General features: G+C 35.1%; 1 protein-coding gene across 1 annotated transcript; it reads right to left on the bottom strand.

Annotated features, from left to right (window-relative positions):
* ALX1 (ALX homeobox 1) lies at positions 1 to 22326 on the bottom strand. The gene is made up of 4 exons (XM_045830599.1): positions 22078 to 22326; positions 18971 to 19275; positions 15908 to 16036; positions 1 to 1081 (listed from the first exon to the last, which is right to left on the bottom strand). Exons 1-4 carry the CDS (start codon positions 22301 to 22303, stop codon positions 761 to 763), a joined length of 981 nt encoding a protein of 326 aa, XP_045686555.1. The 5' UTR covers positions 22304 to 22326; the 3' UTR covers positions 1 to 760.
* Between the last annotated feature and the right edge of the window lie 1725 nt (positions 22327 to 24051).

Genomic DNA, 24051 nt, shown 5'->3' with positions numbered 1-24051 from the left:
CTAAGACACTGAATCCATGCTGGCTTTTTCACCAAAAAGATAACATTTATAAAAACTGTTCTCACAACTATATTTTAAATCACACTGGAATATTTCAGTTATCACCTTTAGCCACATGGTTTCAGGGAACTATGTCCAAATATTTCATACAAATGCTGGTCATTTTAATAGAGTTCTTTTTCCATGGGACAAAAATTCACTGAAACATCTAGAGGTGAAGTAATCTTTGAGACCTGAAGATAAATTCTCGTCAACAGGGCATATGCCCATTTTGCCGTGGAGCCAGAGAGGGAGAAATGGCATTTAACTCCCCGAAACGCCCTGCTTCAATATTTACCTGACAGCTTTGGTATCTTGACATTTTCCCCAGTGCATTTCTTCCTTTATCAGGTATTATTTTACAATAAGGGATTTCTTGTTATACAGAACTAACATAAATCAATCTATAACAGAGGAATTTGTTTAATACATTTATTCTTTTAAGAAGTTGCATGATCGTATTTCATCAACTTGTACAATAGAAAAACATACTACTAAAACAGAGTTTGTGGAGACTGGTGCATGGTAAACCTATTTAGTCTTCAGAGGTTCATTCTTAGATTTTAATGTTAAATAATAACAACTATTCATTTAAGCTGGTCTCAGTGTATATCCTGACCGTTAGCAATTCCACACACAGCAGCTTATTGTGGTATCCTTTAAATATGAGAAATAAGAATGTTTTACTTTTCCACTTAAAGAAAAATAAGAGTACTGTATGTTACATGGCCCATGAAATATTGGCAGTGTGCTCCTTGGCTTTCATTCGAAGGACTGCGATACTGGAAGACCGCCTTTCAAACTCTGGCTTTGTTTCAAATGCATGTCCATTGGTAGCCCCCGTAAGAAGAGAGTCAGTGAAAAAATTGTTGAGGGGCACGTGGCTGAACTGGTTCTGGTGGTTTGAAAACCCTGTGTAACTGGAATCTGTCCGAGGCGAGTGAGAATAAGGTGTCATACAGGAGGAGGTGTCACGTGGTACCATGCATGAAGTGACCACAGAACCACCACTTGCATTTCCTGCCCACAAATTGTTCTGAATCTGGAATATATAAAATGACAAATATTACATTTACGCATTCTCACTTTTGTTACACTATATTTACTAAATTTTTAAACTATTCATTGTTTGCTCCTGTTGGGTGGTCTATAATTACATTCTGAGTATGTAAAGCAATTACTGAAATATAATTATTTGAAAAACCCACATACTTAACCACATAAAATACTCTCAAAACATGTCAATCCCTTTTTATAGTCATAATTTTTTAAAACGAAATCTGGAAAATTTAGTCATGATCCATGACCAATTCATGTGCTTAGAACAGCGGTTTAAAAGATGGTTTTCAATTTAAATATAGTTTTCATATTTCTAAACAAATGATACAATTTCATTTTTCTAAGTTCTATATTGGACTCAGTGTGGCAGTTTTTGTTGGAAACCATTGCTGACATTAGGTTGTTTGCTTTGTAGACATTTTTGATCAAACTCATTATGGAAAGTGTGTGCCCTTTCAGTGCTTGTTATTTCCTATCGTCTCGAGTACATGGCTCCATGAATATGAGTAATACATACATATATGAAACATTTATTCTATGATTTACATATGATATAGTGAGGTTACAATAGAAGTATGATATGTTAGGTCTTTAAAACATGACCATTAATGATGGAAGCAACTGAAACAAATATTTGAATATTAGCAAAAATATATGGGTATAATGTAAGTACTACATAACAAACATGACATATAAAATTGAAAACTGGGGCCCTAGCTGGCATAGCTGGCCTAGCTGGATTGAGCACGGGCTGCAAAGCAAAGCATCGCAGGTTTGATTCCCAGTCAGGGCACATGCCTGGGTTGCAGGCCATGGCCCCCAGCAACCACACATTCATGTTTCTCTCTCTCTTTCTCCCTCCCTTCCCTCTCTAAAAAATAAATAAATAAAGTCTTAAAAAAATTGAAAACTGGGTTATCATTTGTGCCCAAGAAATTCATATATCACATCGTTATATCTCTACAGAAAACAATTAGTGCAATATTATCAAAAACCCCACAAAGTTCTCTAAAGTTATTAGCATGTAAAAAAAGAACTGAGAATTTGTGGAATATGAATTTTAAATAGAAATTATCTTAGACCAGATATTTAAACAAGGATAGAAACAACAATCACATGTATTACTGGGAAGCACAAAGAAAATCATGACAAATGGGAGGAACTGAAAGAAGAAGGAAAGTGTTGCATTGGTATAGCAAAGCAGAGAAATGCAGCCTTAGAAGATGAAATTTTAAAAATGTATGCCTTTTGCAATATTATTACAGTAGATTTGAAGTGGAACACAGCAACATATACATATTTATTGCATCTGGCTTTTTAAAAAAATCATGATAATTACAATAGAATTATCGATTACTTCAACACTTACACTAATTTTTTTTAATGTTTATTTTTACACAAAGATTCCAGTCTACTACGCATAGCCTTTGGTGTACCTTACAACACCCAAGCTTAAATTGTACTTTTAAAAACAGCTTATTCCCAATTAAAAGTAGGACATATGTTACTCTTCTAGATCACACTGGTAGAGATGTTATTCTATCACTCAAGGAAGAACCACTTAACCAGTTTCAAAACATAAGAGAAAATCTGAACATCTAATTTCATCTCTTAGGTGGGGCTTCAGTAATTGGCAAGATGTTCATTTGAGTATTATTTTAATAACTTCTTTATATGAATATTATATAAGCTGCTTTAAATATGTTAAATCCATTGAGATATACCTATACATATGCCTATTTATAGATATAAATTGTATGCATATTTTATTAATCCTTAAATTATCATGCTCTGTGTTGTTTTAATTTTGGCTCACTCTACTCTATGTATCCTATTTTAGCCAAAATTTATAATGACGGGTGGCAGTGACTGCTGAGTTATGCATCTCAAACCAACAGGAGGGGCTGTTGATGTCATTACTCTGTCAGACTAGCTCTTTTAACTTGATTTGGGTGATTTTCCTCTGACATTCAATCAAACATTGTTCTCCACTGAAAAAACCCACAGTCACATGTCTGAAAAAAGGGCTTTCAGGAAATGAAAGTGAACTTGCTTGCTTATTTTTGAAAAAATAAGTGAAAGGCAAACTAGTGGTTCAGAAAAATTATTTACATTTTATGTTTGTTAAAGGACTTCTCAATTTATTTAGAATTCATTATTAAAGTCATCTACTTATATTTCAAATGCTTAGAAATACATGTATCAACTAGGTGAAAAGGGAAAATAAGGAAGGTAAAGGCAAGGAGGGTAATCTATGAATATAAATTAAGAAAGTATTTTCTCCCTAAAAGAATTAACATTAACCCACTTATAAGCTGAAAATAAATTCTCCAGTTTCTAAGACATGGGAAAAATGTTATTATTTTGATCAAACTTCTTATTTGTACATGATTAGGCAAGTTTAATGTGTTATTTTTGGTGAAAGAACTTCTAACATATAGAAATATTACCTGAACAGAACAAATTGGTAAAGCAAGTTACTGTAGTAATACTTTAGTTATACTTGGGAAGATATCCACACATTCCCATGGGTACAAATATTGTCACAAATTTTTACTGATATGTTCTGTTTCCAAGACCTCTATCTCCCCTCATATGCCTCATGTGTTGTTTTCATTTTAAAATTTGTGGTATGTCTTCAATTTCACTTTAGGGATCTAGTTGGTTTTTATATCAAAAGTTGTATGTAAATCACAAACACAATATCCCCAGTGAATTGAGGTTTTCCTTCTTCTAAAGCTCATTTCCTCTGGATGTTTGAGCATCTAGATTACAATCAAGAAATAAAGAACAAACTGAGAGTGACCAGCAGGGATGGAGGTGGGGATAACAGGGGGAAAAGGGGGAAGGATCATCAAAGAACATGTATAAAGGACCATAGACAAAGCCAAAGGGGGTTAGGATTGAGGGTGGGAGGTCGGGGTCAGTGGGGCAGGGGAAAGCAGAGGGGGAGAAAATGGAGACAACTGTACTTGAATAATGAAAGAAAGAAAGAAAGAAAAGGAAGGAAGGAAGGAAGGAAGGAAGGAAGGAAGGAAGGAAGGAAGGAAGGAAGGAGAAAGAAAAAAGAAAGAAAAGAAAGAAAGAAAGAAAGAGAGAGAGAGAGAGAAAGAACGAAAGAAAGAAAGAAAGAAAGAAAGAAAGAAAGAAAGAAAGAAAGAAAGAAAGAAAGAAAGAAAGAAAAGAAAAGAAAAAGAGAAAGGAAGGGAGGAAGGGAGGGAGGAAGAGAGAAAGAGAGAGAGGAAGAGAGTGGAAGGAAGGAAGGAAGAAAGGAAGGAAGGAAGGAAGGAAGGAAGGGAGGGAAAATATGAGGCTCATGATAGCTTATGATCATCAATTAATTATCATGTGTCAGGCATTATATTAAATGCTTTATAAAGACTTCTAATCATTTTAGTGCACTAGTGTGAGCTTTTATTATCCCCATTTTGTAGAATGTACACTTATAGCACAGAGAACTTTGAAATCTTACCCAAGATTGTATAACTACAATGGTGATCAAATATGAACCGAGGGAACCTTAAGTACTACAATGATATAAAAATTATCCTTATGAGTTAAAATTGCTTATTTACTTATTCATAGTACTAACACTGGGGGGGTTCTTAGGCTCCACCCTCTGAAAGCAAAATCCTCACTCATTACTCAAACTGTTTCTTCATCCTCAGGCCTAACACAACACATAATATGCCCTTAATACAAATTTATTAAGTGATTGAGAAATCTCTAAGAACATGAAATTTGGTTTGATCCAGCTTACAGATGTAATAAAACTTTTATGAACAATATATGCTAATATATCTAAATTTTGTTTTATAATTTGAACTCTAGAATCACCATACCATATTTATTATTTTAACAGAAATCATGAAAACTACATGCCTGGACATTGCTGACTATATCTCCCTGGGTAGATTTTTTTTTCTCTATTAAATATTTATTCTCCATCATGGATGCATCTTCTTAGAGATTCTGGTTCATTAAGCATAGAGTATGGCTCAGGGGCTCTATATTAAAATAATAGCTATGATAATAATACACACATGGAATTCTGAAAATCACCAGGAATAAGGAAACACAGTTAAAGCCCAGCTTCCTTCCATATGCAAAAACCTCTCCTATACTTTCAATTACGTTCACTTCCACTGACAAGAAGGTCACCTGTTTAAAAAGAAAATCCCATCCTTTTTTGGAGAACTGTGTAAAAAAGCAAGCTGTTATCATCTTCTTCTACCTATCACTTCCATTTCTCTTCCTCAAAATGACACAGAATAAGTAGGTCTTTCTCAAATGTAGAAATCTTCAAATACCATAGGCAGTTATTACACAGTTGCAAATCTCTCTTCTTTAAGCATTCCTCATGTGCAGGGGTTCCAGACCCCTCGTTCCAGCCACATTCCTCAGGAGTGCTGGAGGGAGCCAACACCCTTCAAATCACCCTCCTGGACTCCAGCACTGACAACAGAATGTCATATTCTAGATGTCATCTAAACACTGTAGGGGAAACCTGGCAGGTATCATCATTGTTCCAGATTACCTACTTCTGTTAATATGTAAAGGCAGTATTTAACAACAAAGTTGTTTGATCTTGTGGTTTACTAAATTTGTTATCAAGGTGGGCCCATTCTACATTTCCTCCATAACTCTCCCAATTGTATTCTTATATAAGGCATCCTTCTAAAACTATGTGCTAGATTTACAAGTGATATTGTCTAAAATTGTGTGAAAAGCAAAGCCATACAAAAATCTCACTCTGATTCATTAAAAGAAACATTATAGTTTCTGTTAAATTTTGGGATAAAAGAATGCATATTTTTTCTCTATAGGATTGCTACTATTTTGCACTATTTCACAGACACCTGCAATGGCAGTGCCCAGCACCAAATAAATTTTGTTTATTTTGGGGTGTTTCTATCGTTTTCTAACTGTATAATAGTCAAAGGCTTTACAACCAGGAACAATGTTATTAAAAATCTTTCTTTCATGTGTACTAAAAAAAAGAGAGACTGCCTGCCTTTACCCTTTTTCTTCTTTGTGTTTTAAAAGGAGTGGAGAAACTAAAAACCCATGTTTTAATGCGCTTTGCAACATTTTTCAAAGTTCTAGGGGTATGTTCAAAGCACTGTCTGAGGAACTCAGCCAATTGCCTCCCATTAGCATGAACAGAAGTTCTGCTGACTTCTACGCTGTGCTTTGAACATTTATTTGCCCCTTACTGTTTTCCTAATCAAATAAGAAATTGAACAACAATAAAAAAACAATAAAACATAAAAAAAAGAGAAGCTGACACAATTATCCCATGACTTTGACTTCGGGAAGAAAGTTAGCTTTTGTCTGATTCTTTCCAAACTAAAATCAAATTCATTTAAGATTCATTTTTCTTCTAAGAAATTGAAAGCTATAGATAAGAAGGAGAAGGTTCGTGTATATGTACTATTACATGTACATATAATATATATACATATTATATAATACACACACATTGAGAATTCTTCACTGTGGATATATATTTGTCATGAATTGAAGTAATATGGTAAACCATGAATATGGAAATTAGCTTTATCTAGAAACTTAATATAGATATAGTATTTGTATAACCAAAACTACAAAGAAAATGTTAGTATGCTAAATGCAGTGTATATTTCAAATATATTTGCTGATTTTATTAGAGTAAGGAGTTTTTCATACCTTTTAAAAACCTACTGATAAAAACATAAGTTTGCTAAACTCTTCCTTAGTTTTATAGTAGCATGATGTGTAAAAAATTAAGTAGTTTCAGGACAGCATTCTATATATTAATGTTAGTGTTATATAGAAGATACTGGCCTATGGAATTTGATTTGGGTTTAATAGAGATGCTTATAAACATGAAAATATATGAGTAACAACAATTCCTTAATTTTAAAGCACCTCTAAAGCCAACTAAATAATATTTATCCAGTAAAAAAAATTTTATCTAACCCCAGTCCTTCTCTTTATATAGAATGCTCCTACCTGCCACTAATGTTTGTACGTACACACACACCACATATATACATCATGCTACTATACACACACTGCCCTCACATCATATGTTCACATGCTTCCCTGTTAAAGGTTGATTTAAAAAAACAAATCAGGGATTCACAAAGAAGCGTTTGTGATGATATTATAGCAATAGCTTATTTGCATTCAAATCCAAAAGTTGATTCTAGTTTTTCACCTTTACAGAATGATTACATTTATTGACTATTATGCATATTATTCACTACTTACTATATAGATTTATTAACACATTACCACAATATAATTTACCAGATTTTTATATAGTCTCTTTAAAAAATGTAAACATCAATTTTTACAAAAGCAGCTCAATTTTTTAAGAGACCATCACACTGTTTACCAGCCTATCCCTTCTTTTAAAATGTAGAGTGGTAAAATATTAATAAGAATCACATGCTTAGTAACTTGCAGATATTTTTAGCTGTTGACTATCTTTAGGTCCCATTAACTTTTGAGTCACTACATCAGTAGGCTGCTGGCAAGGAGAAAGAATTAAGTGGTTTACTAAAATGAGAGTTTGCTCCCAGTGAATAGCACACACTGAGGCTTTGTCCATCTGGGGAAAAGTCCCAACTAAAACTAAAATAATTCACAGTGAAAAGGTCAATCGAGCATGGGCAGGCACTACCTGAGCTAGAAATGAGGGTGTATTTTCATCAGTGACTACTTATTAATGTGACTTACCAAAGAAAAGTTAAGATAATATATAAAAATTTTTTGAATTAATTTACATTTCAAAAAATTCAAAAGAGTATCTTTTAAACATATAGTATTATTAAACTGAAGTGATTTGAAATTAATTCATCTGAAGAAGATCACATATTAAACATTGATTGCTACTTTGATTTTTAAAATAAAATTCCATCTTACAAATATGTACAGAGATTTGAAACAAGAAAGTGATTTTTCCATTAAAAAAAAACACTGTTAGATGTAACAGTTATATGAGACCTATAATCTGAGAAGACTGCATATGTCTCTTATTAGTCCAAAAATAAAGGCACCAAATTCCATAAGAAATGTTAATGTCCAGACATTTTCAGAATGACATCATATAAATTTGTTTAAATTTTGTATTATTCAAGTAATATTTGAAATATGCTTCAAGTCAAAGATATAAGAAACATTAAAGTCATTTTTTTATTTTCCTTTGATGCTGGATGTGTTTTTAAATTTTATAGTAACTGTAATTTAAAAATTTATAGGAAATTGTACCTTATATTACTTAAAATGAGACTTTTTAGATCAACTCACTTAAAGAGTGCATAAAATCATAGCACTAGCATTTGCTATTTGATTTATTGCAAGTTATATAAAGTATTTTCAAGTTATTTTTCACATTCCTTTTCATATATTTTGATACATACATAATAGCTATTGCTGATTTATCAGTGCCTGATTCATTTTTAATGACACATTTCCCCTACTAAAACTAAGTTCACAAAAAGAAACAAAGATTAAAATATAAAATAAGTTTCCTTGTGAATTAATAAAATGTAAATCAAATAGACAAATACTTCCATTTGCACAGAATATTTATAATCTTAGAAATGACCACTCGGTATCAAACATAAACTTTAAATTCATTCCTAAAATTTTGAGTAAGATTATAAATTATAGTCTTCTTGAATTTGTGTTAACAATAAAGTTGGAATTTCATTTTTGTGATTTTTAAATCAACTGTGAGTTCATACAATTTTTTTTTCTGTTTTGATGCTCAATGATTTAGAATAAAAAAGAAAACCCATAGAAACATGAGGCTTAATAAATATGGTACAGATAAAATTCTGGATTCAAGTTTTTCATAAGGTTCACTAACCTTATTGTTATTCACTAACAATAATACTGTGAACTGCAAGTTTTAACCCACAGGTCTGTTCTCATAGACTTCCCAGGCTTCGATGGCTTAATTTCCCCCTGGGTCTTCTCTATTCTCCTGTAAGGTAGTTTTCATATGTATAAGAAACATTGGCACTCTTCAATTACTTATTTTTACATTTTTTCTTATGTTTATTTTGGTAATCTACTCAACTTTTATATTTTCTTTCTTCTTAAAATATAAAATACTGAACACCAGAAACTAATGCAAAATAATATTGAATGTAAACTATAACTAAAAAAATAAAAAAGAAAATTTTAAATACACAAAATACTTATGACAAATTTAGTTAAATTCAATATTTTAACAGTGGCCACCTAAAAAAAGCAAAAAAAAATTAGCAAAGTTATAATTACTGTGTAAAGTCACTGAATCACAGTAAATTTGAATATTATATTTAAAAAATAAGTCTATTTTCATAATCTAAAACATGAATGCTCTTTACTTCTTTTAGAGAAGTAAAAGAAGTAAATATCTCTTTTCTTTACCTCTTTAAAGTGTGTATGTATTTCAGCAAATAAAAGTTATTCACCAATTGTGTCCAGCTATACCTTCAGATAATTAATATTGACAAAATCTGCCTCATGCTACACATAATTTCTTTTTAATATATACACATATATAAAATATTATTTATACATATGTATAGAAAACTTGCATATATTTAATACATTTAATTACATAAAACTTTATCAATTATAAAAACCATATTTATTTGAATAATAATAGACTGTCATATCATATTCCTAGTATGATTTTAAATATTTGTCTTTCCAAGCAGTGGTAAATTATACAACATCAGTATGACCTGTGGACCTAATGATGCTAATATTTCTGTCCCTCCATCAAAAGGGAAGTTTCACTGCATAATTAATTGCATGACCATCTCATTGGGTTCATAGATATGAGAATCTTCTTTCATAATACAACAAGCACAGCTATATTACTAACACTTTTCAAAGATTTTGTTTTTTTATTTGAAATATTTTGGAAAAACAGAAATAATAACGATAAAATTGTAAGGCTTTCTCCAAAGGCAAAAACCACTCCAGATGCCAAATTACTAGACCACAGTTGTTCGAGGAGACAGGTTCCTTATTTCTTAATTGACTTAGTAAATGTATACTTTAAAATTAGTACAGAAAGTGGCCATAGAAGAAGGACAGGGTAAACAATGTCTTCATAATTGCTGTATTGTTGCTTTGTTACTTCCTTTTAAAATAGCATATTTACAATGTTTGAATCAGAATTTGTTAAGCTAGAAATATCATACAAGCTTAATTTGTGTTTTAAATTACAACAGTGATTATAAATTGTCTATAAGTAGAATCCAGTTCATGGTATGTTCAGACTCCAAGTGGCATGTGTTTATAAGGTAATCAATTCAACAACAGAAAGCGAGATACAGTGCACGTCGGTTTGTAATTTGGCAAACATAGATCTAGTTACGATTCTCACTGTGTACTAAGTAAAACCTCATTAAACATTTTGGTAGAAAAAACTTCAACCCCTTTTCTGAACTTTTTCATGAGAACTTTTTTTTTCATGAGAAAATAATTTTGGTAGATAAAGAATATACTCAAACTTTCCTAAAGTTAACATACCTGGTTATCTTAATTTAAAGAAGAAAGCATATTATCTGAATTCAGGGTTTCCCTAGATCCCTAAATAGTACATTTACTCAAGATTGAATTTATTAAGAGAACGTTCAAACCACTTAGATAGCTTTCTGTTGTAGAAAAAATGACTAATGGCTATCATAGAATGGTCACTAGTTATTGAACACTCGTTACGTACTAGGCACTGTCCTAAGTAATTTGCATGCATTATTTTGCTAAATTCTCACAAACATCATATGAACTTCTATCCCATTTTATGAATGAGGAGAAACATTCGCAGAAGTTAATTCATTTGCCAAAGATCTAAAACCTACTAAGTGGCATACACAGAGTTGGAACCCAATTCTCTCCATGGGGTCCATAGTCATACGTTAACTCCTGACCTTTATCAAGTCTTAGGATTTAGCTCAGCAGGCTGTTTGGAAATCAACCCAATACTCTCAGTAAGAGTAAAAAGCTTTATGATAAAGATACTCATCATCATCACCACCACCACGGAAAAACTCTAGCTTTAACAATGCCTTCATTCTACAAAATAAAGAATCAGAAGATTAAGGAAGTAAAGACACTTATCTACCATTACCAGCTAGTAAATTATCACGGTAATGCACAGGTAATCCAAAGCAAATCTAAGGGCATAAAATTAGAGTTCTTTGTAAGAATGAAGGCTGGTATAATCTCCCAGAAATTTTTATACCTTAACAAAATATTTTATTCACCAAAATAATTATTTTAAAATCATTTTGGTTTTGATAAATTAGAAACAAATTAGAATCTAATGTCAAAAGATGCTTTCTTGCTTTTTCAACTCAAGGGCAAAGGTCTTTTTGGTTTACTGTGTTTCATTTGCATCAAGAAATGTTTGTAGAATTTGATACAAATATCACATAGTTTGTAATCTGTCCACAAAGCAGGAGATTTTGTCTGGATCATTTGTGTAACTCCCATGCATAAAACAGTACTACACATACTCTATTTATTGAATAAAATGCAAATAACTTTGGAAGAAAAAAAGGGGTTCTTCAGAATCGTTCTAGTCTGTCTCTTTTAGCAGATGAGGAAGGAAATTGATGATCAAAAAGGAAAAGCTAACTGGTTAAGACCACAGGGCTAGTTAATAGCAGAGATTCAGAAATCAACTGTTTTATTAAAAACTGACGAATTTTAGGTTTATAACATACTCCTGAATAAGTACTGAAGTGAATCAGTACTTTCTTCACATCTGTCTATTCAGTGTTTATACCAGGGTTGGCAAAAGTAGATTTATAGTTGTGAATTTATTCTTGTATTATTACTTATAAGATATTATTTGTATTACATCTGTAAACCTACTTTTGTCCACCCCTGTATATTCTGATTAATACTGTTATGATACAAAGGTGAGAACTGAGTCATTCTTTTAAATACTTTATAGACTAAATGAGGCGGCAGACTTTGTATACGGCCCATCACAACGTCAGTGAAGACAGCAGTGCTGGCTACAGGTGGGTTAAGAAGAGGCTTCCTGGAGGAAAAGAGGGTTAGTTGAGGGGGAGAGAATTTAAGATAGAGGGAACAGATTTAGCACAAGCAACAAGACAGTTGTTTAAAATGTGATCTATCAAGTAGTTTAATTTACCTACACTGTAGTGTTATTGAATGGCAACTGATATTGTAAACTAAAATAAAAGACTAAAAAATACTGTTTTTCAGTACTACCTTGAAGTATTTTCTACTGACATCACACCACTCACTTTATTATTATTTGCTTGCTATCAAATATGAGTAAGCTAAAAAACAATAAATAAAAATAGTCTTAAAGTGTCTACATTTTTAAGTGCTTTATATTATTACTTTATAAATTTAGAAATTAAAGCGTTTTTGCTTTCCAAAGTAACTTGATGTTTTAGAGTCAAGATTTAACTATTTCATTGTTCAATGATACACTATGGAGATAATGTAACATAAAGTGCCCTGGACTCCTGAACTCAGAAATCCTGGGCTTGCATTCAATGAGTTAATGGCTGTAAAAAGAAAGCCCGGCTTAAAATAAGTCCTCAGTTGGTACTTATTATTTTTACTGTTATGGATGTTCTTGCTGTAGTGCAATGAAGACCAGTAGAAACAAAGTATTTATAACATGTTAGAAAATATTACTATTCACAAGTAAACCTACTACATGTTATAGATATATACCTTTATGTTAAGTAAATTATCCAAAATGAGCAAGCTTGAGGAAATAATTTTCTAAGCCATCTATGTTTTTTCATGTATTTCTGAGATACTTTTGCTTTCCTGCCAAATTGCTAATTCTTTATTTCTGTTCTGCCTCCAACATTTGCTAGTTTCCAACTAGATTAAAACCTTTTTTTTATAATTAGTAATTTTGGCTTCTATAATTCTGTTTTGATTTCTATTTTTTCCATTATACATTTCTATTTTCAAACCACATGATAAAAAAAACAGTTTCCCTTAGGTTGAAGTTTACAGACAAGGTCTTGTCATAATTTTTTTAAAGCAAACAAAAAAATTAAACCACATATTTTTAAATTAAAACAAAATGCCCCCTGACGTTCTCCAATACCTACAGTGGGGAGTGAGAGAGATGTGATTTCAGAATTTTGGGCAACCAAACATTAAGTGATTTACCAATATAGAAAAGCACTATGGATTTTATAGAATCGATTTTTGTTTTTGTTGAGAGATTGCACTGTCAAAATAACTTCAACATATGATCTGCATGCTTCCATATTTAAATTACGGGGTGATATAACCAATGTATATAAATTACGGAGAAGCCACAAGGAGAATTAGTGTGAAATTCCCATGATTTGTGAGGGGAAATTTTAAATTAGTCCTTTGCTGGAGTGAAAAAGGCTGTCAAATGTACAATTTGTATCATTTCCCTTCCTGTTTGAGCTTTCACCTCATTCTGCTAATTGTTAATATCTAAAGCTATGCAATACAATGACACCATGGCAAGATAATCCTAGTAAAAAGGGTAGCTAGTAAGAGTGTATTCAGTTATATTAAGCCATTATAAAGAGATAAAGTGGGGCCCCACGTTGTTATGAATGTTTCATGCTATACTAAAGATGAAAGAGGAGTTAGAGATAAGGCAACCAAAAACAAGAAACAGAGGAGTAAAAAACAGGCAGAAAGGGGGTTTACAAGAGAAGGAATGAAGACTGAAATAACAAGGTGCAAAACAAGATACAGTCAAGTGTTGTGACAGAGTCGAGTGTTGTGGGGTAAACTCATCACACTATTTACAGTCCATTCAAAAAGAGTTTATAATTTATTACTTAACATTTCTAAAGTCATTATAGTCAGCTTGTTCAAAATTATATAATGTATATTGTATGTTCATTATTTTTTATTGGTATTTCACGGGTTATGACTACATTATCTTTTCCCCTGAAGTAAACTGCTGAATTGAATAATGCAGCTTAAACCGTATGCTTCTGTGGTATTAACTTGTTAATTCAATTATTTAAACATTTGTGCTGGGACAGTCTGTTTTGAGGGTTAAGATCTTGCACTTGGTAGCTAAAGTGCCTCATGTCCAATCCAGGCTTTGCCACTAGTGAAAGTGAGTAAATACCTCACCTTTCTGTGCCTCAGTTTCCACACATATGACATGGGGATAATTAATAACGTATAAGGTTGCTGTGAAGATTAAGTGAGTTAATATACACAACCTGCTTAGAATAACACCTAAGAGAGTAAGGGCTGTAAGCCTGTTAACAACTAGGAAAACGCTGCAGTGCCTGATCCCAAGGAGCATATCGCCTGCAGGGGAAGGAGCCTCATAGCACTCTGCTTAGACCTCACCTGGGACACTCAAAAATATTTGGGAAGTAAATTTCATTGGCCCTATGATACTAAGCAACCAGGAATGTATACATGCCTTCAAACAGGAGAATAAATAAGCCAACTACTTTAAGATGAATTTTTAAAAGTAAGAGAAGCAAGATTGTACTTGAGGCAGGCGTGGCATTTATTCAGAAGGGACCCCTAAAGTTTGGTCTCCTAGCAAACGGCAGCAGCAAGGCTGAGCCCACAGCAGCCCCTGTAGACTGTCCTGTAAGGAACTACCTGTGTGATCACAGACCATTCCTTCCAGTACCTGGGTCTGGTTTCCCAGCTTCTAAAATGAAGTAGAACAAGGTGATCTCTAAGGATTTTTTGTTCACATACAACATTACATGAGTAAGTCTGGTGAATTTATCTGGAGAAGTGAAGGTCTCAAGATAGGTGTTTAAGGGTCAAAAAGGCATCAGAAGCCAAAAATAGAACAAAAATAAAGAACTAAATTCACACTAACAGAGTATGAATTTATAGTTGAAGAAAATGAATACCTTAAGTTTGGGACTGAGATGATTTTGTTACCGAACTGTCAAGGTATTCCACAGACATAGATGTTACATTTTTGTTATCAAAGTGGTGTCTCACAATGCGTAGCATTGGACAATGAGGAACTAAATACTAAATAGCAGGTGGCTTGTTCCTTATAATATGTGCCCCAATCATGTACCAAATATAGCTATCAATAATTCAGTATTAGGAAAAAGTAATGTTCATTTAGAAAAATGAAAATATATTTTATTTACATATATTAAAAAGTATGAAAAAGAAAAATCTCTAAATTAAAAGGAAAATAAGAAGATAAAATAATTTCTATTCTTTGAAATGAGAGTTCCCATTATAAAAGCATGTGTTTTTTAACATGATAAATATTACAATTATGACCACTACTAATTCTATATACATTTTAAGAAACAAAGGGTTAAATGTTTCCTTCAAACAGTGAGAAACTTCAAAGCTGAAAAGACAGCATAGAAAAGACATTATTTTTAAGTGGAATAAAGGTTTCATATACTATATTTTATACTAGGTTATGTATGGGTGAGTCATAAAACATTAACCACAAAGACAAACAATTGTGCCAATTTTTAATACATTTTTTAAAAGTTAACAAGGGAAGTAATTCTGAATAATTAAAACGTAGAGTAATTGACAAACATATGCTATTGAAGGATGCTACTTCAGTTGTTGCAGTGCATAACAAGGAAGAAAGCCTAAAATATTTTTAAAAGAATGGCTCTGAAAGAAAACAATAACAAAATAAATATTTTAGTAAAATAAAAATCTAACAAGCACGAAAAAATTCTGGAGTTTAAAATTTTTATTTCTAACTATTAGAGATAATAAAGCCCATACAAGCCCGTTTAAGAGTAGACACACCACACCATTTTTCTAGATCAGTATTGCATGCAGTTTTCCATACCTGTGGGTAGCTGTCAGTCCTGGGCAAAACCGATATATCATAGGTGGCCGCAAAATGGCTTTTAGCTTGTTGTATTTGGCCATAACGTTCTCTCTTCCTCCACTTGGCCCTTCGATTTTGAAACCAGACCTAATTTTTTAAAGAAGTAGAATTTTAGCTAAAGAACACTTGATAATACTAATGGGATGTTAAAATACTTCAAATCAGAAAGGTAAATCAGATCAATATAATTACTAATAAAAGAAATTTCATTATCAGAAAAGGATCCACAAATTCAACTGTCTATTTTATCTTGATGGAAGTGGTATGTACATGAGACAGTATAACTTAATATAGAGATAAGATACTTTCAAAACAATTATTTAATATATCTGAGCCTCTGTTTTATCATTTATGAAAAATAAAAAGAAATTAGATTACATGATCGTGAAGACTGTACATTCCAAATTATCATAGATACTCCCCCTCCCAAAGAATGTTGCAAATCTGAAAATATTCATGACTTTTTAGTTTGGGGTTATGCATATAATGTTAACCCAGCCAATTTATAAACAAATGAATATCTGGGTCTGTCAGAACAATGATTTTTAAAGCATTTCACAAAGTGAACCCTCTTATTCATTGTAACCATACTAAGATACCCTTAGAAAAATTTAAACACAAAGATTACATCTAAAACATAGAGCATCAGCAGAAATATCACATGATGATTTAGAAACAGATAATATTATGATCATGTATAATACTGAGCATGATAAAGACAAAAGGTAAAATGGAATCATCTGAAGTTAAATTACAGTTTTAAAATATATAAATGTGCTTATTACACAAATTATACCTTTGTAGAAAGTTCTCAGCAATCTTCAAAATCATTTCTCCAATTTAAAGGACTTACAGGTAGTATACATAATTTTAAAAAACAGACGAGATAGAGCCAAGTGTGAAGAAAGCCTGTGAGTTAATGGGGCCTATAGAGACTCACCAGGCTCTCGTTCTAATTTCTCTACTTACATGCTAATATTTATCATAACAACTCTCTTCCATAAAGGGTTAAATAGTCACTAATTCATACTTACAGCTCTCCAGAATCTTCATTTTAATATTTTAATGCATTAAAAGAAGATACAGAAAATTATCTTCAATATATATAAATTATTTCTGAGTAGTCATTTCACAAGCAGCTTCCAAGAAGCTCTTTAGCCTTTACAGAACTATGTGCGGAATATATAATGTTTAGGAAAGAAACTGGAAATCCAATATAAAAAATGCAAATTGTAAAAAGCTATTCCTTAAAATTACTCAATATGTTTACTCTTTTTCAAATTCAGTTGTAATCCCACAAAAACATATAATATTCAGTTTAACATGTTAGCATATATGGCAAATTTAAGATGGCACTCAAAGAGTTTTCATCACTTAAAACAGAAGAAAGAGAGCTACATATTCAGTATTCTTAGTTAGAACACTGGTGGCAAATGTGCATTATGCATTATGCCCAAGCTCAAGAACACATAAACAACCCAACCAAACAAAACATACTTCCGTGTTGTCTCCACAGATAGGCACCAAGGGCATACTAAGGAAATTTAGTAGTGAGGTTTTTTTCACTGAGAAAAAAGACCTGACACTCTCGTTAAAATGGAAGCTAATTACCACTCTGATGTGAAAAGCAGGAAAGAAAATAACCTGAGTAAATTAGGTTCAGGTTGGCTCTCTGTGCATGTCCTTAGACAAAAATTAATCTGGACTTGATGAAATGTTAAGGCGAAAACATGCATTTTGCACAGCTGATGCCTCTGTAAGCAAGCATATTTCTGTAGGGTTACAAGCATATCCAATTTAAATATATGAACACAAGACAAAAAAGAACACATGCCGGGCTCCAGTTAACACTTGACAACTCTGAAATTTTCCATTAGCATCAACTTTCTATATATTTACTTCCTGAACTAAGATAACATAACCATTTGTTTCTACAACTGAAGAAAAAACCTGCTGCTTATTATTCCTGCACCACCAGATGTTGTGTTTAATGATGTGAAGGCCTTACAATGGCTTAATCTTCAGAAGAAATACTGTTACCCCACTAAGAACACATCTTTTCATGCTTTCATTCATTTCTCTATTCTAGTAGTGCATGGGAACTGCAAAATTCAATAGTTTCCTATTTAGAGTAGTAAAGATATGCCAAAGAAAAAGGCCATCCTCCCAAATTACTGTTATTTGGAACCTAATAAAATGTAGTGTAAGAATATCAACTCTAATAAAAATAAAATATGCCTAATGGGATATTTTACCCACCATATTCTTTCCTTTTCAAATGATTAAAAATTTAGTTTATTAAATCATCCAATTTGATAATTTAAATACAACTTATAAATGTAATTGAGTATGTATTATTAAGATCATTATTCCCATTACCTTTGCAAAAAGCACACAAGTTATATCGAGTTAAAATATTAAAATGGAATGTATAAGAGGACATAACTAAGGTTAGAAAATTCTAAATGAGTTAGTTATATGACCTTTCTTTAATTATGTATAGTAAAAATAGATTTCATATACAGAACAATTGGAAATTGTGGGATTGTTTCATTTTTTCTTTATTATTACTTTAACCTCAATAAAATTATAGATTTATAGACCATTATTTTTTAAAAAACTTATCAACACCTAGTATATAACCTTTAAAAAAACATCAATAGCTTATAAAATAGAAAAACAAAATAAAATACATGCTTATTAATCAGATAACTATGAGTCTGTTTTTGCCCTTTAAAATTAATTTTTGAAATCAGAGCTATGTTAAGATATTCTGTTACTTTTAAATAATTGATGTTTCTTATGTCCATGTAATAACTCAAGTATTCTTTTATTTCATGTTATGTGAATTGTTAAATTCTTTGCAAGTAAAAAGAAATCTTAGTATATCTACATGTGTACATTACATTGTTCTACATCTTCAAATAGTTCCTTTATGGCAAAATGCAACTACTGAATTATTCTAACACTGTCCTCCCCCACACCACCCCACCCCCTCCAAGGCCTTCATATGGCTCCTACCTGGACCCTAGCCTCAGTGAGCTCTGTCCTCAGAGCAAGCTGTTCTCTGACGTACACATCTGGGTAATGGGTTTTCTGAAAGACCTTCTCCAGCTCCTCCAGCTGCAAGCTGGTGAAGGTGGTTCGGTGTCTCCGCTTCTTACTGCTGGATACATTGCTGTCACATTTGTCCCCAAGTTCATCCAGTTCTCCCTTCTCTTGCATCCCTTTCACTGGAGACATCCGGAGACTGTTACAGTTGTCCATCGCTCTGTTTAGTTCGGTGTGAAGAGGCTGTCCTTCTACTTTAGTGATCCCATAGTTCACTGTACCCAGGAGGAAAACAACAGCTCTCAGCATTGCAAAGCATTTTGATGAAAGAATTAAGATGAAGTAATTTAGAGCATCAGGAAAGCGGTTTGCAAATGATTTATTTTGCCAGTATTAATTAAAATCATCACATTTATGTACAATTATTAATCCACTTTAGGCAGGTTTAAGGCCATTTAAAAATGTCTCCATGAAACTCATGTAATTTGCCAAAATTCACAGTTCTACATGGCTAATGCAATGTTTATGCACATAACTTATAATTAAGGTAGTCAGATTAAAAGATGTTCTAGATTAGAATATCCTAAGTGAGCATAGTTTTTAAAATTGAACCAAATTTACTGTAAGTTGTATATTTATTCAGTGTGGACAAAATTAATCTACTTATATGACCCAAGAAAGAATTTCAATTTTAAATAATATCTGTAAGCCAAAATCCAAACTCTTTCAAAGTTATCTTCCTTCTCTACACAAAACCTGTAGATTTCCAATATGGTATTGTTTCTACTATATTTTAACATGTCAACTGTATATTCATAGCTGCATTTAATTTTTTCAAAAAGTCATTTAAATTTACAAATGAATTTTATATCAGCTTCTGAAAGTGTTTCCTATAGAAAAGAAGACAAATAGACTTCTTCAGCTTAAAAACTTATTTGCAGTTCTTTCTAAATATGCCATATTTATTCTTAACTTATGAAATGTTTTAACACAGAAATCTTAATTTTATCCTCTAGTAAAGCACAGAAATTAAAACACCTATTAAAAGCTTACAATGAATATCATCTGGCATTCTGTTTGGGGATGTTTTAATTTCAGTGATTTCCTCCAGATCTGATTTCATGCTTGGGGTATGATATAAAACAAAACTATATGCCCCACACGCACACACATACACACACACTGAATTAACGCACATAATGAAATGGGAGGCATTAAAAAAATAAGTAAAGTCAACCTAGCCAGAACAATAATTTCCAATGAACTGTCATGCTTTTTTTGGTTTTGTCTGTTCTTAAATGAAATATCATAACGTATTTTTACAACTGCTTTGATCATTATGCAAACATTGAACTTTTATACCGAAGTAGCTGAAACGCTGAGGAGCTTTTGTGAAAGATGGAAAGTAAAACTAAATATAAAGAAGAGCCATCACCGATTAACAATACGGTTTTGTCTCCGCGGACAGAGTTAAATGGGGGAACTTCGGTAATTAGAGATGGGGGAGGGGAAGCAGTGCGCGAAACTACGGGCATCTCAGGAGAGAGACAGGAACTCCGAAATTTAGCGGACTGCTGCTGGGCTGCTCTTACTTCTCTCACATCGGGATTAGTCCTCGTAGGGTGATGTTCGTTTAAAAGTTGGCAAAGCATCAAAACCCACCTATTTCTTTTCTTATTTTGAATTCCCGACAGTTTAAAATATTATGACCGAGTTCTATCCAGCAGTGAACATTACAGAATCATTTTTTTTAAAAATCCTGTCCATTCAAATAACTTTACGCATGCACCTAAGAATTCCAAAAATCTAAAGACACTACAGTCTAAAAATACATCCGGAAAGCCAAACATTTAGTGTATTGAAATAAAAATCAATTGCTTGCATCTTTCTAAACAAATAACTGAAACGATTTAACTGATTTCCTCTGTCGTTTTCGTCTTTATTTTTGCTTTAACACTGAAAGTCAAAAGTACCTTGTAATGTTGAATAAAATAAGTAAAATATATCAGATACTTTTTTCAGCTCACTATGCACAAAGTAGCATTTAGAAACGAGCTGCTATGAGCCAGTGCCTTGCCAGATTTTGAAACTCCGTTAAAATAGGGGGCAGGAGACTTGTTGTAAATATTTCACACTTAATTCGTTTGTTATTTTAAAGTAACCCGCTCCTTACAGCTTAACTGTGGAATATATACAATGATAAGAAAAGTCCTCTTGGAATTGTAAACTTGCTTTAGCTGTCGCGATCTGAAAAAAAAATAGGTTTGTATTGGGTTACAAGATAGAAAAGATGGTTTGTTTTGATAACATTTTGACTTTGAGAGATTTGGCCATTCAAAGTGGAAGATTTCACCCAGAAGCATTCCGAAAGGCTTCTTCTGAGGTGGCTTTTAATGTGAAGTCAGAAAAGCAGACAATGCAGAATTCCAGAGTAAGTGAATCTATTGGGGAGTCTTTGCCTGAAGCTATTTAAAGTGTCTTGTGTCCAAAATTTATGTGTTGCATTGCAAACCCAAAGAAGCAGGAATCACAAATTTACACAAGCTAATCTAGCAACCTTCCAATTTCACAAAGAAACCTATCGCTAAGTCTTGGAAAATGACAAAAGGTTTTTCATCTAACGGAGTTCAGAGCTTTCTTATTCGTGACGACAGCGACGTCTTCTAACGAGCTGTGATCGATTTCAGCTCCTGCTGCCGGGGCCCGCGCGGCGAGCTCGCAGAGGAAGCGCCCTGTCTTGACTCAATTACGCTTTATTTACCGCCCTATCAGTTTACGCCTGGATGCTGGATAGAGGGACGCCGGGACCCGTAGGGGACTAGACTGAACAGCCAGAAGGGAACCGCGGGGAGGCAACTCGGTGCCGAATCCTGCCTTTGCCCTCCAAAGTCACTGCTAGCCAAAGCTCCGCTTCCTGAAACCGGCACTATTCCCCTGCCTTCCTCCGCCCTCCAGCGCCTCGCCCCGCTTTCTTTCCTCCCTTCCTTCCTTCTTCTCCGCCAGCCCGTCCCGACGGTTCCCCGCACTTCGGGTTTGCAGACGGGCTCCGGCCGCTCGGGCTGGGGCAGGCGACTCACCCCCGCTGTCCTGACAGGGAGAGGTCCTCTCCAGGCGCACGTGATGCTCCGCGCGGGGCAGGGGCCCGAAGGCCTGCACGCATTTGCCCGCCGAGGCTTTGCTGTAAAAGGACTCATTGTCCAGTGTCTGCATAACATGCTCCAACGCGCCTCCTGCGCCCATGTAAAAATCACTGTTTTTACTCGGCGGGCTCTTCAAGGCAAACTTCTCGCTCAGAAACTCCATACTCAGGGTGGCTGTCGCGGAGCTCCCGGGGCGCGGAGGCCGGAGCGCTCAGGGGGAGGGAAAGGGTGGGCGGGAGGAGGGAGGGCCGAGAGGAGGGAAGGGGAAGCTCGGGCTGCGGCGCGGGGAGCTGCCCCGCTCCCAGCCCTTTAATACGTCCCTGCTGGAAAGGGGCACCCGAAGTTGCTTTTATATCTTGAAACTCAGCTGGGCTCCTCGGGCAACCTCCCAGTTCTAATGAATATGAAAATAGGCAGGCGACTAACTCCACCCCGGGTCCCCCTCTGCCCCCACCCCACCCCACCCCACCTTCCCCCGCTTCCCCGGGCAGGGCGCTTCCAGGCCTAGGTTAGACAGACAGCTCCATTCCAGACAAATGCCAGGAAGGACGAGGCCCCGACGCCCAGAAACATTGTCGCAGCGACAGTGGACTGGCATTTCGGAAGAGCTTGGTGAGATCGCAAAGCAGTTAACCCTCCACTCCCCACTCTCCGCTCCTTCCCTGCCCGCCCGCTCCGGCCCCCACCCCGCCCCCACGCCGGCCACTTACTACCAGAAAAATTTAGAGGCGTCTTAAGAACTTGAAAGGGAGTACTGCTCTAAAGGGCTTTTATTTCATCCGTAAACCTTTTATGTGGAAGACCCACATTAATCCGAAGCCCTATAAACCAGATACGTTGGCAGCTACTAACTGGTATGACCATGGTAGAGGGGCCGCTTCTGTCCCTAACGCGGAGGAGCTCGGTGACTCGGCGCTCGGAGCGCTTTGGAGCGCGAGACCTTTCCTTTCTTGCAGGAACGCAGCGGTGGGTGGACTTGGTGGCCCTGCGTGCGAGAGGGAAGCGGAGAAAGAGGCATGGAATCTGTTATACCAATACCATCCTATTTCTACACCTTCCTACCCAGGATTCCTCTTGGTCCAGGATTTTATCATTAGATCCAGATTATTTTAAGAAAACTCGACAGGAAAAGTGCTTCCAAAGGGTCCTCAGTATAGGCGGGGGGGGGGGCGGGGGGGGCGCTTATTACACAAAAGTGTGTGTGAAAGAGGATGGCCTTCAGCGTTGTTTTTAAATACTCTTATTTTTACTCTTAAAGAAAGTCGGTGGAGTTACTTTAAAAAGCGCGTGCAGGGAGCAAGGGACACGCGCGGGGCTGGGCGCTGGAGAGAGGCGGTGTCCCTGCAGCTGGCAGGTCTGGGCCTCCTTTCCCGCCCGAGGGGATGGTAAGGAGGTTCGGCAGCTGGCCGCTCAGTGAGGGCAGGGCCGCACTGCGGAGGTGAATGATCCCTGCGTGGCTTCGGACTGACCCGGGCTTCCGAGGAGCTTGCGGCGCCAGAGGGAAATGCATTAGGGGCCTTAGGCACGAAAAGGCAGCCATTTGCAACAGGCCTCTAAAACTGGCAAATTTGGTGAAGTGCCCCCACAAGTTGGGGACCGAAGCTTGCACCTTCCAAGGGAAGCCTCTGCTCCTGGGTGTCTCGCAGAGGCCCCGCTGTGCCCGTCGCGTTTCCCCAGGCTAGCCTGACAACCATACTGCGACATTAGGCACGTCGGGGAGCCCTGGCCCAACTATGGAGGGCATCTGGACATCCGAATGCGTTCGGAAATGTGCACCCTCTTTGGGTCTTGGCTGACCCAAGACTCACTGACAGGCCCTCTTCGAGACCAGGACAGGCCGCAACTAGGGAGGAACAATTATAGACTGCTGCGCACCCAGAGCTGCTCTTAAGCGCTACCTCCGGAGGCCGG

This window comes from Phyllostomus hastatus, unplaced genomic scaffold (genome assembly GCF_019186645.2).
Source record: "Phyllostomus hastatus isolate PE091 unplaced genomic scaffold, TTU_PhHast_1.1 phas_contig_152, whole genome shotgun sequence".
NCBI classification, from domain to species: Eukaryota; Metazoa; Chordata; class Mammalia; order Chiroptera; family Phyllostomidae; genus Phyllostomus; species Phyllostomus hastatus.
Note: the sequence above shows the minus strand (reverse complement) of the source record. Positions and strands in the feature narration are given on the sequence as shown.

Excerpts from the sequence above, each read along its gene's own strand:
- ALX1 (XM_045830599.1), bottom strand. The coding sequence starts at position 22,303 with ATGGAGTTTCTGAGCGAGAAGTTTGCCTTGAAGAGCCCGCCGAGTAAA. Across the intron at positions 16,037-18,970 it reads TCACTGAGGCTAGGGTCCAG|GTCTGGTTTCAAAATCGAAG; the intron begins GTAGGAGCCATA and ends TTAAAAAATTAG. Across the intron at positions 1,082-15,907 it reads GGACTGACAGCTACCCACAG|ATTCAGAACAATTTGTGGGC; the intron begins GTATGGAAAACT and ends TATATATTCCAG.